This window comes from Schistocerca piceifrons, chromosome 7, assembly GCF_021461385.2.
Source record: "Schistocerca piceifrons isolate TAMUIC-IGC-003096 chromosome 7, iqSchPice1.1, whole genome shotgun sequence".
Classification (NCBI taxonomy): Eukaryota; Metazoa; Arthropoda; class Insecta; order Orthoptera; family Acrididae; genus Schistocerca; species Schistocerca piceifrons.
This window is the reverse complement of record NC_060144.1, coordinates 5,736,827-5,752,861: the sequence shown is the minus strand read 5'-3', so window position 1 is coordinate 5,752,861 and position 16,035 is coordinate 5,736,827. Positions and strand designations below refer to the sequence as shown.

The following is a 16,035-nucleotide window of genomic DNA, read 5'->3' as shown; positions in this document are numbered from 1 at the left end:
CTGTATTTGTTGTCCTTTACATGCTGTGTTGTGTTGTTATCTGTTATCAGCTACATTGTGGTCCACGCATACTCACTTAAATTTATTTTATTCATCAGATGTATTACTTAAGTAATTTGGTTCTAGCTGGATCATATGTACACCAAATGTCAATATCACACAAGGACAAATAACTGCATACTCACAATGCTGCATACTGCGGAAGCTAAGTTTTGTCAAGTGGAGGGGTCATTGTAAAGCATAATAAGAAAAACTAGATGGGCCACCCACTCTGAACATGCAATAAAATTATTTCTCCCATAGGGATCACAGAGATAAGATCACATTAAATTTACAGGTTGCAGACAGGCATTTCAGTGGTCGGCCAACCTGCACACCATATATGAATAGAACAATAACAAAACCTAATGTGTGGTATAATAGTAAGTACCCTCTGCCATGCACTTCACAGTAGAAAGAGGTACACCACGAGAAAGTGATTTCACAAAATGCAACTTCTTTTTGGTCACCTCAAAATGCAACTTCTTTTTGGTCACCTCAAAATGCAACTTCTTTTTGGTCACCTCCAACCACTCACCTCCCGCGTGCACAGGATGCTCATCTATTGAGAAGAAATGAAATGGAAGAGGATTTTGTTCTGAGCATCAGTTGTATCCTTAGGCGTCTGTTCTACCATCTCACTCATTTCCATCAGCACTGTCATCTAACAAAGAGTCAGTCTTTCCACATCTCTAAAACAGTCCAAATACATTTTGTATGTTCTGAACCAACTTCTCTGATGGGTAAAAATTTGTTCATGCCTTGAACGGCATTAATGTGCAATTTCTTCAAAAGCAGTGATTTTTGCAAAGCAGTTGACCTTGCATTAGCAGAAAAAAATGAACTCTGATCACGTTGAACTCAGAACTGTGACCTGTACAGATTATTCCTCCCTCAACTGGAATCAACTTTGACTAGCAAAATATCGCTGTTGAAGTCCTGTTTAATTGCTATCTTCAGTTCAGAATCTCCAGTGAACGAGCATAATCTAACCGTCAGTGACATGGCACGTTGTTGGCCAATCTGTATGGTGACTACCTTGTTTTAGTACATCAGTAGTGCCATTTTCTTTTAAAATAATTTTCAGTGTATTGTTTTTTTATTTCTCATTCTAACGTCTTGCTGTCTTTCTAATGTCCCTCCTCTTACGAATGTAGGATCAATACATTTGTAAAGACTCCCTTGGTAATGTGAGAATTTTATTCCAACATACACAAATTCAATAAAATGAATGACTTGTCTTTGTTGCCAGCACTGTCCACCTTTCTGATTCAGGAGTTATACGGGAGCCCCTGCAAGTACATATGAAACCCATAGCTTACCACAGTTGAGAATGAGGAAGAATTTAAATTCAATTTCATACTGCTCAGGTACACTGGAAAACAGGATGAAAGCAGAGCAGTACATCTTGACAAGAAGCCAGCCACAGCTTGCTGTTCTGGGAATATGTGAGGCAAGATGGCTGTCCATTGCCCTAGTGCAGACATTTCAACATGGCATTTTTAGGTTGGGTTGGAGGGTGTGTGTGTGTGTGTGTGTGTGTGTGTGTGTGTGTGTGTTGGGGGGGGGGGGGGGGGGCGGGGGCATTCTGGTCAGGCCTCAACTATCACTGCTAATTTCAACAAGCAATTGCATGACAACATTTACTGAATGCTTTGTGGACTCAATTTTGCTTTGTGTTATGCACTGTGCCCTACCTTCAAAAGTGGGGATCTTCTTGTAAAAAAATTAGTGACTTAGCCAATAACACCTATGTCAAACACACATACCTAAATATCCTTGCTGCTTTTGAACCAAAGCGTTCCAAAACGGTGTTTTCAATAGTTGTCCAAGTCAGCTGAGTAAAGGCTTCCTTTATATTAAGGACATACTGTCCTCCACCACTGTCCCCATCCTTGCCCACGAACTGACTTGAATCTTCCTCTGAAACATTTTTAATGTACGTAAGTGACTTCAAACTCCTCAAAATAAGTCTAAGCCACAATAATTTGGTCAAAATAGTGCAATTACAAAATTTCACTCTATGACAACACACATTACATCAACATTAGCAGCAGCAATCCCATTGGGATTGAAAAACTCGTTCCAAAACCTGAAAGTTGTTCTTCATGAGGACAGTTACAGAATGTTATGAATGAGGGAACCATCCATAGCTTTCATTGGTGATTCACTCTCATCTAAACTATCTTAGCACTTCTCAGAATGCAACTCAAACTAAAAACAAAAAATGCCTCTCAACTTGACTTTCAAATTTAACACAGGCTCTTATCTGTTGGTAGATTCATCATTATCCATAGATCCTGTCAAGGAGAACCTTTAGGGATGTGGAACAAGTCAAGGTATAAATGAACAAATGACATCAAAATCATAGAAGTTTAATCACTACACTGTCTGAACAATAAACTACCATTATACTGCTTAATGATATTCACACTTATACCATCAAAATTTATTGAGTGATTTGGCAAGAAAACTGCTACTTCGAGAACTAGTGCTATCTCAGTTAGCTGCTGTTTATCTGCTGTTAGTACTTAATATTTACTTGATTAGAATGGTGTTCTTCAAATAAATATTTCTGTATATCTGTATTATTGAGCCCTATTTACAGGATATTACTTCTTGTCATACAGGTCGATTGCCAACACCGCTGTTTGAAACGTATTAAACAGAACTGTTTAATCTATGAATATAGAGCTTCAGATTATTTGCAGAATGAGTGGCTAATACTGACGCACCATGAACCATAGACCTTGCCGTTGGTGGGGAGGCTTGCGTGCCTCAGCGATACAGATAGCCGTACAGTAGGTGCAACCACAACGGAGGGGTATCTGTTGAGAGGCCAGACAAACGTGTGGTTCCTGAAGAGGGGCAGCAGCCTTTTCAGTAGTTGCAGGGGCAACAGTCTGGATGATTGACTGATCTGGTCTTTTAACACTAACCAAAATGGCCTTGCTATGCTGGTACTGCGAATGACTGAAAGCAAGGGGGAAACTACAGTCGTAATTTTTCCCGAGGCATGCAGCTTTATTGTATGGTTAAATGATGATGGCGTCCTCTTGGGTAAAATATTCTGGAGGTAAAATAGTCCCACATTCGGATCTCCAGGCGGGGACTACTCAAGAGGACGTCGTTATCAGGAGAAAGAAACCTGGCATTCTACGGATCAGAGAGTGGAATGTCAGATCCCTTAATCGGGCAGGTAGATTAGAAAATTTAAAAAGGGAAATGGATAGGTTAAAGTCAGATATAGTGGGAATTAGCGAAGTTCAGTGGCAGGAGAAACAAGACTTTTGGTCAGGTGAGTACAGGGTTATAAATACAAAAAAATGAATAAAAAAACAGGAGTGCGGGTAAGCTACTACAAACGGCATAGTGAACGCATTATTGTGGCCAAGATAGACACGAACCCCACACCTACTACAGTAGAACATGTTTATATGCCAACTAGCTCTGCAGATGAGGAAGGAATTGAAGAAATGTATGATGAGATAAAAGAAATTATTCAGATACTGAAGGGAGACGAAAATTTAATAGTCATGGGTGACTGGAATTCAATAGTAGGAAAAGGAAGAGAAGGAAACATGTTGTTGACGTGGTCTTCAGTCCTGAGACTGGTTTGATGCAGCTCTCCATGCTACTCTATCCTGTGCAAGCTTCTTCATCTCCCAGTACCTACTGCAGCCTACATCCTTCTGAATCTGCTTAGTCTATTCATCTCTTGGTCTCCCTCTACGATTTTTACCCTCCACGCTGCCCTCCAATACTAAATTGGTGATCCCTTGATGCCTCAGAATATGTCCTATCAAGCGATCGCTTCTTCTAGTCAAATGGTGCCACAAATTTCTCTTCTCTCCTATTCTATTCAATACCTCCTCATTAGTTAGGTGATCTACCCATCTAATCTTCATCATTCTTCTGTAGCAGCACATTTCGAAATCTTCTATTCTCTTCTTGTCTAAACTATTTATCGTCCACGTTTCACATCCATACATGGCTATACTCCATACAAATACTTTCAGAAATGACTTCCTGACACTTAAATCTACACTCGATGTTAACAAATTTTTCTTCTTCAGAAAAGCTTTCCTTGCCATTGCCAGTCTACATTTTATAATCCTCTCTACTTCAACCATCATCAGTTATTTTGTTTCCCAAAAAGCAAAACTCCTTCACTACTTTAAGCGTCTCATTTCCTAATCTAATTCCTCAGCATCACCCGACTTAATTCGACTACATTTCATTATCCTTGTTTTGCTTTTGTTGATGTTCATCTTATACCCTCCTTTCAAGACACTGTCCATTCCGTTTAACTGCTCTTCCAAGTCCTTTGCTGTCTCTGACAGAATTACAATGTCATCGGCGAACCTTAAAGTTTTTATTCCTTCTCCATGGATTTTAATACCTACTCTGAACTTTTCTTTTGTTTCCTTTACTGCTTGCTCAATATACAGATTGAATAACATCGAGGAAAGGCTACAACTCTGTCTCACTCCCTTCCCAACCACTGCTTCCCTTTCACATCCCTCGACTCTTGGAACTGCCATTTGCTTTCTGTACAAATCGTAAATAGCCTTTCGCACCCTGTGTTTTACCCCTGCCACCTTCAGAATTTGAAATAGAGTATTCCAGTCAACATTGTCAAAAGCTTTCTCTAAGTCTACAAATGCTAGAAACGTAGGTTTGCCTTTCCTTAATCTTTCTTCTAAGATAAGTCATAGGGTCAGTAATGCCTCACGTGTTGCAACATTTCTACGGAATCCAAACTGATCTTCCCAAAGGTCGGCTTATACCAGTTTTTCCATTCGTTTGTAAAGAATTTATGTTAGTATTTTGCAGCTGTGACTTATTAAACTGATAGTTCGGTAATTTTCACATCTGTCAACACCTGGGATTGGAATTATTATATTCTTCTTCAAGTCTGAGGGAATTTCGCCTGCCTCATACATCTTGCTCACCAGATGGCACAGTTTTGTCGGGACTGGCTCTCCCAAGGCCGTCAGTAGTTCTAATGGAATGTTGTCTACTCCCTGGGCCTTGTTTTGACTTAGGTCTTTCAGTGGTCTATCAAACTCTTCAGGCATTATCATATCTCCCATTTCATCTTCATCTACATCCTCTTCCATTTCCATAATATTGTCCTCAAGAACATCGCCCCTGTATAGACCCTCTATATACTCCGTCCACCTTTCTGCTTTCCCTTCTTTGCTTAGAACTGGGTTTCCATCTGAGCTCTTGATATTCATGCAAGTGGTTCTCTTTTCTCCAAAGGTCTCTTTAATGTTCCTGTAGGCAGTATCTATCTTACCCCTCATGAGATAAGCCTCTACATCCTTACATTTGTTCTCTAGCCATCCCTGCATAGCCATTTTGCACTTTCTGTCGATCTCATTTTTGAGACATTTGTATTCCTTTTTGCCTGCTTCAGTTACAGCATTTATTATTTTCTCCTTTCATCAATTAAATTCAGTATCTCTGCTGTTCCCCAAGGATTTCTACTAGCCCTCGTCTTTTTACCTATTTGATCCTCTGCTGCCTTCACTACTTCATCCCTCAGAGCTACCCATTCTTCTTCTACTGCATTTCTTTCCCTCATTCCTGTCAATTGTTCCCTTATGCTCTCCCTGAAACACTGTATACCCTCTCGTTTAGTCAGTTTATCCAGGTTCTATCTCCTTAAATTCCCATCTTTTTGCAGTTTCTTCAGTTTTAATCTACAGTTCATAACCAACAGATTGTAGTCACAGTCCACATCTGCCCCTGGAAATGTCTTCCAATTTAAAACCTGGTTCCTACATCTCCGTCTTACCATTATATAATCTATCTGTAGCCTTCTAGTATCTCCAGGGTTCTCCCATGTATACAATCTTCTTTCGTGATTCTTGAACCAAGTGTTAGCTATGATTAAGTTGTGCTCTGTGCAAAATTCTACTAGATGGCTTCCTCTTGCATTTCTTAGCCCCAATCCATATTCACCTACTATTAATTCTCTTCCTTTTCCTACTGTCGAATTCCAGTCACCCATGACGATTAAATTTTTGTCTCCCTTCACTATCTGAATAATTTCTTTTATCTCATCATACATTTCATCAATTTCTTCATCATCTGCAGAGCTAGTTGGCATATAAACTTGTACTACTGTAGTAGGCATGGGCTTTGTGTCTATCTTGGCCACAATAATGCATTCACATAGTAGGTGAATATCGATTGGGGGGAAGAAATGAAAGAGGAAGCTGCCTGGTAGAATTTTGCACAGAGCACAACATAATCATAGCTATCACTTGGTTGAAGAATCACAAAAGAAGATTTTATACATGGAAGAAGCCTGGAGATACTGACAGGTTTCAGACAGATTATATAATGGTAGGACAGAGATTTAGGAACCAGGTTTTAAATTGGAAGACATTTACAGGAGCAGATGTGGACTCTGACCACAATCTATTGGTTATGAACTGTAGATTAAAACTGAAGAAACTGCAAAAAGGTGGGAGTTTAAGGAGATGGGACCTGGATAAACTGACTAAACGAGAGGTTGTACAGTGTTTCAGGGAGAGCATAAGGGAACAATTGACAGGAATGGGGGAAAGAAATACAGTAGAAGAAGAATGGGTAGCTTTGAGGGATGGAGTAGTGAAGGCAGCAGAGGATCAAATAGGTAAAAAGACAAGGGCTAGTAGAAATCCTTGGGTGACAGAAGAAATATTGAATTTAATTGATGAAAGAAGAAAATAGAAAAAGGCAGTAAATGAAGCAAGCAAAAAGGAATAAAACGTCTTAAAAATGAGATCGACAGGAAGTGCAAAATGGCTAAGCAGGCATGGCTAGAGGACAATATAAGAATGTAGAGGCACGTGTCACTAGGGGGTAAGATATATACTGCCTACAGGAAAACTAAAGAGACCTTGGAGAAAAGAGAACCACTTGTATGAGTATCAAGAGCTCAGATGGAAACCCAGTTCTAGGTAAAGAAGAGAAAGCGGAATGGTGGAAGGAGTATATAGAGGGTTTATACAAGGGCAAGGTACTTGAGGGCAATTTTATGGAAATGGAAGAGGATGTAGATGAAGATGAAATGGGAGATATGATACTGCCTGAAGAGATTGATAGAGCACTGAAAGACCTAAGTCGTAACAAGGCCCCAGAAGTAGACAACATTCCATTAGAACTACTGACAGCCTTGGGAGAGCCAGTCCCGACAAAACTGTACCATCTGGTGAGCAAGATGTATGAGACAGGCGAAATTCCCTCAGACTTGAAGAAGAATATAATAATTCCAATCCCAAAGAAAGCAGGTGTTGACAGATGTGAAAATTACCGAACTATCAGTTTAATAAGTCACAGCTGCAAAATACTAACATAAATTCTTTACAAACGAATGGAAAATCTGGTAGAAGCCGACCTTGGGGGAAGATCAGTTTGGATTCCGTACAAATATTGGAACACGTGAGGCGATACTGACCCTACGACTTATCTTAGAAGCTAGATTAAGAAAAGGCAAACCTACGTTTCTAGCATTTGTAGACCTAGAGAAAGCTTTTGACAATGCTGAGTGGAATACTCTATTTCAAATTCTGAAGGTGGCAGGGGTAAAATACAGGGAGCGAAAGGCTATTTACAATTTGTACAGAAAATAGATGGCAGTTATAAGAGTCGAGGGACATGAAAGGGAAGCAGTGGTTGGGAAGGGAGTGAGACAGAGTTGTAGCCTCTCTCCGATGCTATTCAATCTGTACATTGAGCAAGCAATGAAGGAAACAAAAGAAAAATTCGGAGTAGGTATTAAAATCCATGGGGAAGAAATAAAAACTTTGAGGTTCGCTGATGACATTGTAATTCTGTCAGAGACAGTAAAGGACTTGGAAGAGCAGTTGAACGGAATGGACAGTGTCTTGAAAGGAGGATATAAGATGAACATCAACAAAAGAAAAACGAGGATAATGGAATGTAGTTGAATTAAGTCGGGTGGTGCTGAGGGAATTAAATTAGGGAATAAGACAAAGTAGTAAAGGAGTTTTGCTATTTGGGGAGCAAAATAACTGATTGATTGGTTGGTTTGTGGGATTAAAGGGACCAGACTGCAACGGTCATCGGTCCCTTGTTCCAAAACTTAAAAACTACCACACAGAGTAAAAAATGGATAAGAGAGACAACACAGGACAAGAAAAACTCGGACAAAGAACAGACATAAATTAAAATCACACGGAGTGTGGCAGTGGTTGGCCGATCATAGAATAAAAAAGGAAAAGCCAATCACCGAGAACACATTAAAAACTCAGTTTAAAACCGTAGGCCAAAGGCCAGAATCAACACAAAACAATAAAATAAAACATAAACACTCATATTAAATGATAAAAAACCCCTGCCCGAATAAAATGTAAAACTAAGCCAGCCATAGCAGGGTCATCAGTTAAAAGGGCAGGGAGCGTATCAGGCAGCGCGAATGTCCGCCTGACCACAGCTAAAAGGGGGCAGGCCAACAAAATGTGGGCCACTGTCAAAGCCGGCCCGCAGCGACACAGAGGAGGGTCCTCCCGACACAGTAAGTAACTGTGTGTCAGCCGGGAGTGGCCAATGCGGAGCCGACAAAGGACGACTGAGTCCCTGCGGTTGGCTCGCATGGATGACCTAATGGCACGGAGTTTATTGGGCGTGATCCGATCGCGCCATTCGGAGTCCCAAAGCGCAAAAACTTTTCGGCTGAGGACCGCTCGCGAATCAGTCTCTGGGAGGCCAGCATCCAGAGATGGTTGCCTGGTGGCCTCTTTCGACAGGCGGTCAACATGTTCATTGCCCAGGATACCGACATGACCAGGGGTCCACACAAAGACGACAGAGCGGCCGCAACGGGCAAGAGTATGCAGGGAAATACTGGCCGAGAGCTCGTGAACCGCTCAGGGAATCGCTACAGATCACGGAGGACTCACCTGAGCAGGAGCAGATATACTCTAGGGCTCGAAAGATGGCGACCATCTCAGGAGTGTAAACGCTGCCAGCCAGCCGGCAAGGAATGTTGTTCGGAATGGTCCCCTAGAGTTAGCGCATAACCGACATGATCAGCAACCATCGAACCGTCAGTGTAAACAATGTCAGAGCCCTGATACGTGGCCAGGATGGAATAAAAGCGGCGGCGGAAGGCCTCTGGAGGGACTGAGTCCTTCGGGCCCTGTGCCAAGTCGAGCCGAAGGCAAGGGCGAGGAACACACCATGGGGGTGTATGCAAAGTGGCCCGAAAAGGAGGTGGAACAGTGAAAACCCTAAGCCCGGAGAGAAGCTCTTTGACGCAGACCGCGATCGTACAACCTGACTGGGGCCGACGTTCTGGCAGATGGATGACCGATCGCGGGAACAGGAGACGATAGTTTGGATGCCCGAGCAAGCTAAAAACATGGGCAGCATAAGCGGCCAGTAAATTTTGGCGCCTGAACCGCAATGGAGGGACACCTGCCTCCGCAAGTATGCTGTCCACTGGGCTGGTCCGGAAAGCACTAGTGGCAAGGCGTATTCCGCTGTGTAGGATTGAGTCCAGTACCTGCAGCGCAGATGGGGATGCTGAGCCATAAGCCAGGCTCCCATAATCCAGACGAGACTGGATTAACGCCCGGTAGAGCCGTAATAGGGTAGATCGGTCGGTGCCCCAGCGGGTGTGGCTCAACCATCTCAGAGCATTTAGATTCCACCAACACGCCTATTTAAGCTGCTGAATATGAGGCAGTCAGCCAGGCATCAAAAACTACACCCAAAAACCTGTGGGTCTCCACCACAGCAAGGAGTTCGTCAGCAAGATAAAGTAGCGGCGCCGGCAAAAATGCATAACGTGGGTCTTGGCAGCCGAAAACTGAAAACCATGCGCTACAGCCCAAGACTGCGCCTTGCGGATAGCGCCCTGTAACTGACATTCAACAGCTGCAATGCCAGTAGAGCGGTAGTAAAGGCATAAGTCGTCAGCATACAGGGAAGCGTAGACAGAATTTCCCACTGCCGCAATGAGCCCGTTTATTGCGATTAAAAACAGGCAGACACTTAAATCAGATCCCTGTGGCACCCCGTTCTCCTGGACTCGGGAGGAACTATGGGAGCCCGCGACTTGCACGCGGAAGGTATGATACGACAGAAAATTTCGGATAAAGATCGGCAGAGGGCCCCGAAGACCCCATCCATGAAGCGTAGAAAGTATGTGATGACGCCATGTCGAAAAAGACAGCGACCAGGTGCTGACGGCGGGCAAAGGCAGTACGGATGGCCGACTCCAGGCTCACCAGATTGTCGGTGGCGGAGCGGCCTTTACGGAACCCACCCTGAGACGGAGCCAGAAGGCCCCGAGACTCCAGTACCCAATTCAAGCGCCGGCTCACCATCCGTTTGAGGAGCTTGCAAAGAACGTTGGTGAGGCTAATGGGGCGGTAGCTGTCCACCTCCAAAGGGCTCTTGCCCGGTTTCAAAACGGGGATGACAATGCTTTCCCGCCATTGCGACGGAAACTCACCCTCGACCCAGAGATGGTTGTAAAGGTCAAGGAGGTGTCGCTTGCAGTCCACTGAAAGGTGTTTCAGCATCTGACACTGGATGCGATTTGGCCCAGGAGCAGTATCAGGGCAAGCGGCAAGGGCACTGTGAAATTCCCACTCACTGAATGGAGCATTGTAGGATTCAGAATGGTGGGTGTGAAAAGAAAGGCTCCGACGTTCCATCCGTCTTTAATGGAGAGGAAGGCCAGGGGGTAATTTGAAGAAGCAGAACTCAGAGCAAAATGCTCTGCCAAGCTGTTGGCAATTTCGTCGGAGTCTGTACAAACTGCTCCATTCAGTGAGAGCACAGGGACGCTGACAGGGGTCCGATAGCCATAGAGGCGTCGGATCTTGGCCCAGACCTGCGATGGAGAGACATGGAGGCCAATGGTGGACACATACCGCTCCCAGCACTCCTGCTTGCTTTGGCGGATAAGGCGGCGGGCCCGCGCGCGCAGACGTTTGAAGGTAATGAGGTGTTCAATGCAGGGATGTCGCTTGTGAGGCTGGAGCACCCGCCGGCGATCTTTAATCACTTCAGCGATCTCAGGCGATCATCAAGGCACAGTCCGCCGCCTAGGGGACCCAGAAGAACTGGGAATGGAAGATTCGGCGGCAGTAACAATGCCCGTGGTGACCGATTGAACCACCGCATCAATGCCATCATTAGAGAGAGGCTCAATAGCGGCAATGGAGGAAAACAAGTCCCAGTCAGCCTTAATCATTGCCCACCTGCAAGGGCGCCCAGAAGACTGACGCTGTGGCAGTGACAGAAAGATCGGAAAGTGGTCACTACCACACAGGTCGTCATGCACTCTCCATTGGACAAATGGTAAGAGGCTAGGGCTGCAGATCGAAAGGTCAATGGCGGAGTACGTGCCATGCGCCACATTGAAGTGTGTGAAGGAACTATCATTTAACAGCGAAAGATCGAGCTGTGCCAATAAATGCTCAATGGTGGCGCCTCGACCTGTCGCCACTGACCCCACAGAGGGTTGTGGGTGTTGAAGTCGCCCAGTAATAAGAAAGGTGGCAGCAATTGGTCTATCAGCGCAGCCAGGACATGCTGCGCGACATCACCATCCGGTGGAAGGTAAAGACTGCAGACGGTAACAGCCTGTGGCGTCCACACCCGAACAGCGACAGCCTCTAAAGCCGTTTGTAGAGGGATAGACTCGCTGTGAAGAGAGTTAAGGACATATATGCAGACGCCAGCAGACACCCTTTCATAAGCTGCCCGGTTCTTATAATAACCCCGATAGCCACGGAGGGCAGGGGTTCACGTTGCTGGAAACCAAGTTTCCTGAAGAGCAATGCAGAAGAAAGGGTGAAAGCTGATAAGATGTCAGAGCTCAGCTAGATGGTGGAAGAAACCGCTGCAGTTCCACTGGAGGATGGAATTGTCCATGGCTGAGAAAGGTGTGACGGGACTGGGAAGGCAGATTACGCCTCTGGATCACCTGCTGCCTCCGATGGAGCACCTGTGCAAGTGCTATCCATTGCGTCTGAGGGACCAGCGAAATCGAGGTCCTCAGCGGACGCAAGAACCTCCACCGCATCCGCAGATGCAGAGCTTGTAGGTAGCGGTGGAATAGGTGCCAACGCAGGTGCCTTGGTCTTACAGGTCTTCAATGTCGTTTTCTCTCGCTGTTCCTTTGGTTGTCGTTGTTGAGAGGGCTTATTGGAGTCAGTCTCCGGGACCGAAGATGATCGCGAAGCTCGACGACCAGCAACCTGTGGCTTCTTCAGCCACTGGTTGGTGTCTGCTGTGCCGCTGGTAGGAACCTGGGAAGGGAGTGACCCAAGGGATCCCTTCCGAGCGAGAGAAGCCAAAGACGACTTACGCTTCTCCGGCTTAGAAGTGGGGACTGGTGTCCCTGGTGGTTTAGTGGGTGCTGCTCCCGAGGTAGATGGTGTGGGAGCAACAGCGAGAGAAGGGGCCCCCATCGTCAAGGGGGCAGGTGAGGTCCTCTGACTCTGAGAGCTGACTGTTTGTGGTGCAGCTAAAGGAGCTGGAACAGGAGTGACAGTTGAGGCATAAGAGCCATCATGCGCACGGGATGTAGCTGTTTAAATTTCCGCTTAGCCTCAGTGTAAGTCAGTCGGTCCAGGGTCTTATATTCCATGATTTTGCGTTCTTTCTGTCAGATCCTGCAGTCTGGCGAGCAAGGTGAATGAGGCTCTCCACAGTTGACACAGATGGGAGGCGGAGCACATGGAGTATCAGGACGAGATGGGCGTCCGCAATATCGACATGTGAGGCTGGAAGTGCAGCGGGAAGACATATGGCTGAACTTCCAGCACTTAAAGCACCGCATCGGGGGAGGGATATAGGGCTTGACGTCACAACGGTAGACCATCACCTTGACCTTCTCCGGTAATGTATCACCCTCAAAGGCCAAGATGAAGGCACCGGTAGCAACCTGATTGTCCCTCGGACTCCCAATGAATGCGCAGGACAGAATGAACACCTCTACGCTCTAAGTTGGCGCGCAGCTCGTCATCAGACTGCAAAAGTAGGTCCCTATGGAAAATAACATCCTGGACCATATTTAAACTCTCATGTGGTGTGATGGTAATGTTAACATCCCCCAACTTGTCACAAGCAAGTAAACTGCGTGACTGGGCGGACGATGCCGTTTTTATCAAAACTGACCCAGAGCATTTTGGACAAGCCCTCCACCTCCCCAAACTTGTCCTCTAAATGCTCTACAAAGAACTGAGGCTTCACGGAGACAAGGGATTCCCTATCAGCTCTGGTACAGACGAGATACCGGGGCGAATATGTGTCACTGTCATTCATTGCCTTTCGTTCCTCCCATGGTGTGGCCAGGGATGGGAACGATTTGGGTTCATAAACGTTACCTTTAAAATGAGCCCTCGAACGCTTAGAGACTGCTGGTGGCTGGCCACCAGCAAGAGATGATGTGCCACACTTCATTGCGTGTCATTCACCCTGATGCCACCTACTCCGACCAAGGGCCCTCCCCATGGGCGCCGCCCAGCCACAGCAAGGGCCACCTGGCAGGATGGCCATTGCCGGGAGTTCTGATGCTCCAGGGAGATGGGCATCTACTCCTTGGCATACATGGGGAGTAAACGGCGCAGGCATCAGTAGAGCGATCCCTGTGTTGTCGGGGCTACAACCAACAGGGTACATGGTGGCCCCACCACAACAGATTGGCTACCGTGCTGGATCTTAGGTGCAAAAATGTATGAGGTCGTCGTCGCAGCGAAAAGCAACACTGCACAGTGCAGCGTGGATATCGCACCCATGGACGTATCCTCACCCACGAGATTGAAAACGAGCTGGACACCATTGCAACGACGAGAAAGCCGGCTAAAGGTCTCAATGCACGACAGATACAGTGCACCATTTAAGGCGCCCTTCCCCAATTGGCTCGCTCTTCGGAACAATTTAGAAAGATGGAGGTCAAACCCGAGCAGTGACTATCACATAAGGCCGAAACATTTGAGACTCCTTTTAGTTGCCTCTTACGACAGACAGGAATACCGCGGGCCTATTCTAACCCCCGAACCCGCAGGGGGGAAAATAACTGATGATGGTCGAAGTAGAGAGGATATAAAATGTAGACTGGAATTGCAAGGAAAGTGTTTCTGAAGAAGAGAAATTTGTTAACATCAAATATAGATTTAAGTGACAGGAAGTCGTTTGTGAAAGTATTTGTATGGAGTGTAGCCATGTATGGAAGTGAAACATGGATGTTAAATAGTTTGGACAAGAAGAGAATAGAAGCTTTCGAAATGTGGTGCTACAGAAGAATGCTGAAGATTAGATGGGTAGATCACATAACTAATGAGGAGGTATTGAATACAATTGGGGAGAAGAGGAGTTTGTGGCACAACTTGACAAGAAGAAGGGACCGGTTGGTAGGAAATGTTCTGAGGCATCAAGGGATCACCAATTTAGTGTTGGAGGGCAGCGTGGAGGGTAAAAATTGCAGAGGGAGACCTAGAGATGAATACACTAAGCAGATTCAGAAGGATGTAGGTTGCAGCAGGTACTGGGAGATGAAGAACCTTGCACAGGATAGAGTAGCATGGAGAGCTGCATCAAACCAGTCTCAGGACTGAAGACGACGACGACGAGAACGAGTGGCTAATAAAGTACAGGGATCATTTGAAAAGTCCTGCACACTGTGCACGCCGGGACAGTTACAGTGGTGTGATAAAGGTGAAATTCAAGTCAGTTGTGAGCGAGACTTCAGGCGTTATGGTCGTACATATGTTTGCTGGTTCGTGTGGGTATGTCTTGAGTAACTTTGTTTTAAAATGGAAGCAGAAACTGAATCAAGTCAGATCAAACGTAGTGTCCAGTGTTCCAACATCAAGATCAAATCCCTATGTGCAAAGAAATAGACTGAAACTAGCATTTTGAGAGAGGTGTGTGCTAAAAGTGCAGTGGATTGTAGCTCAGTATTGTAATGGTCTGCCTGTTTCCATGAAGGTTGGGTAAACACTGAGGACAACCTAAGAAATTGAACTGCAACCGACTACACCTCTCATGTTTTTGTTAATGACATTTTGAGAGGTAGTTGACGAAAAACACGAGGAAACTGTGCAAGAGGCCAGAATGTCTGTCACTTCAGTTTACAGAATCATAACTAAAAAGTTCAAGATGAAAAACACTGCTGCCAGATGGATTCTGCATGACCTGAGCGATGAGCAGAAAGCAAGTTGTAAAAGAAGAACTGCTTCAATGTTATCAAACAGTTTCTGAAAAGGATTGTTGCACTTGATTAAACCTGTATGTGAGATTTTAAGCCAGAACTGTAATATCTGTCATCACTATGAAAAAGTTTTGATATAACTGATGAAGCTTCCAGTGAGGTGACCTTTATAATCGGACAGCTCACCAATAAAGATACACTCTCCAGAATACAGAAGTTGCTAAAACAATGGAAAGCTGTCGTAAGCAACAATGGAGATTACAATGAGGGCCTGTACAGGTATTTTGTACAACAAATTATTTTTTTCAATTCTATCTTACGGTGTACAGAATGGAATATGACAGTATCATTAAAAGGATAGTTGCTACTCACCACATACAGAGATGCTGAATCACAGATATGCACAACAAAAAGACTTTCAAAAAGTAAGCATTCAGTCAACAAGGCTTCAATCAGAAATAGACAAAACACAAACTCATGCAAATGCAATTCACACACACATGACCACAGTCTGGTTGCTGGGGCCAGACTGCGAGCAACAGCACATGATGGGAGAAGCAAGAAGGTGGTGAGGTAATGCAGAGGGCGGGGTGGGAAGGGGTAGCAGGTTAGGAGTGGGGGACAGTGAAGTGTTACTTGTGGGAGCATACAAGGACAAAGTGGAGGGAGAGTAGGGCAGATAGATGCAGAGAGGAGATTAGACGGAGGACAACCGAAAAAGAGAGAAGTAGAAAGACTGGACGTATTGGTGGAAAAGAGGGCTGTGTAGTGCTGGAATGGGAACAGGGAAGGGGCTAGATGGG

The 16,035-nt window shown here is 45.2% G+C and overlaps 1 protein-coding gene across 2 annotated transcripts in view; it reads right to left on the bottom strand.

Moving 5' to 3' along the window:
• Window positions 1–16,035, bottom strand: part of LOC124804679 (DNA-directed RNA polymerase III subunit RPC3) — a 112,927-nt gene that overhangs the window by 19,618 nt on the left and 77,274 nt on the right. For both annotated transcript variants that reach the window (XM_047264927.1, XM_047264925.1), the window contains exon 6: window positions 1,809–1,962. In XM_047264927.1, coding sequence (XP_047120883.1) covers window positions 1,809–1,962 — 154 coding nt within the window. The remainder of the gene's footprint in view (window positions 1–1,808; window positions 1,963–16,035) is intronic.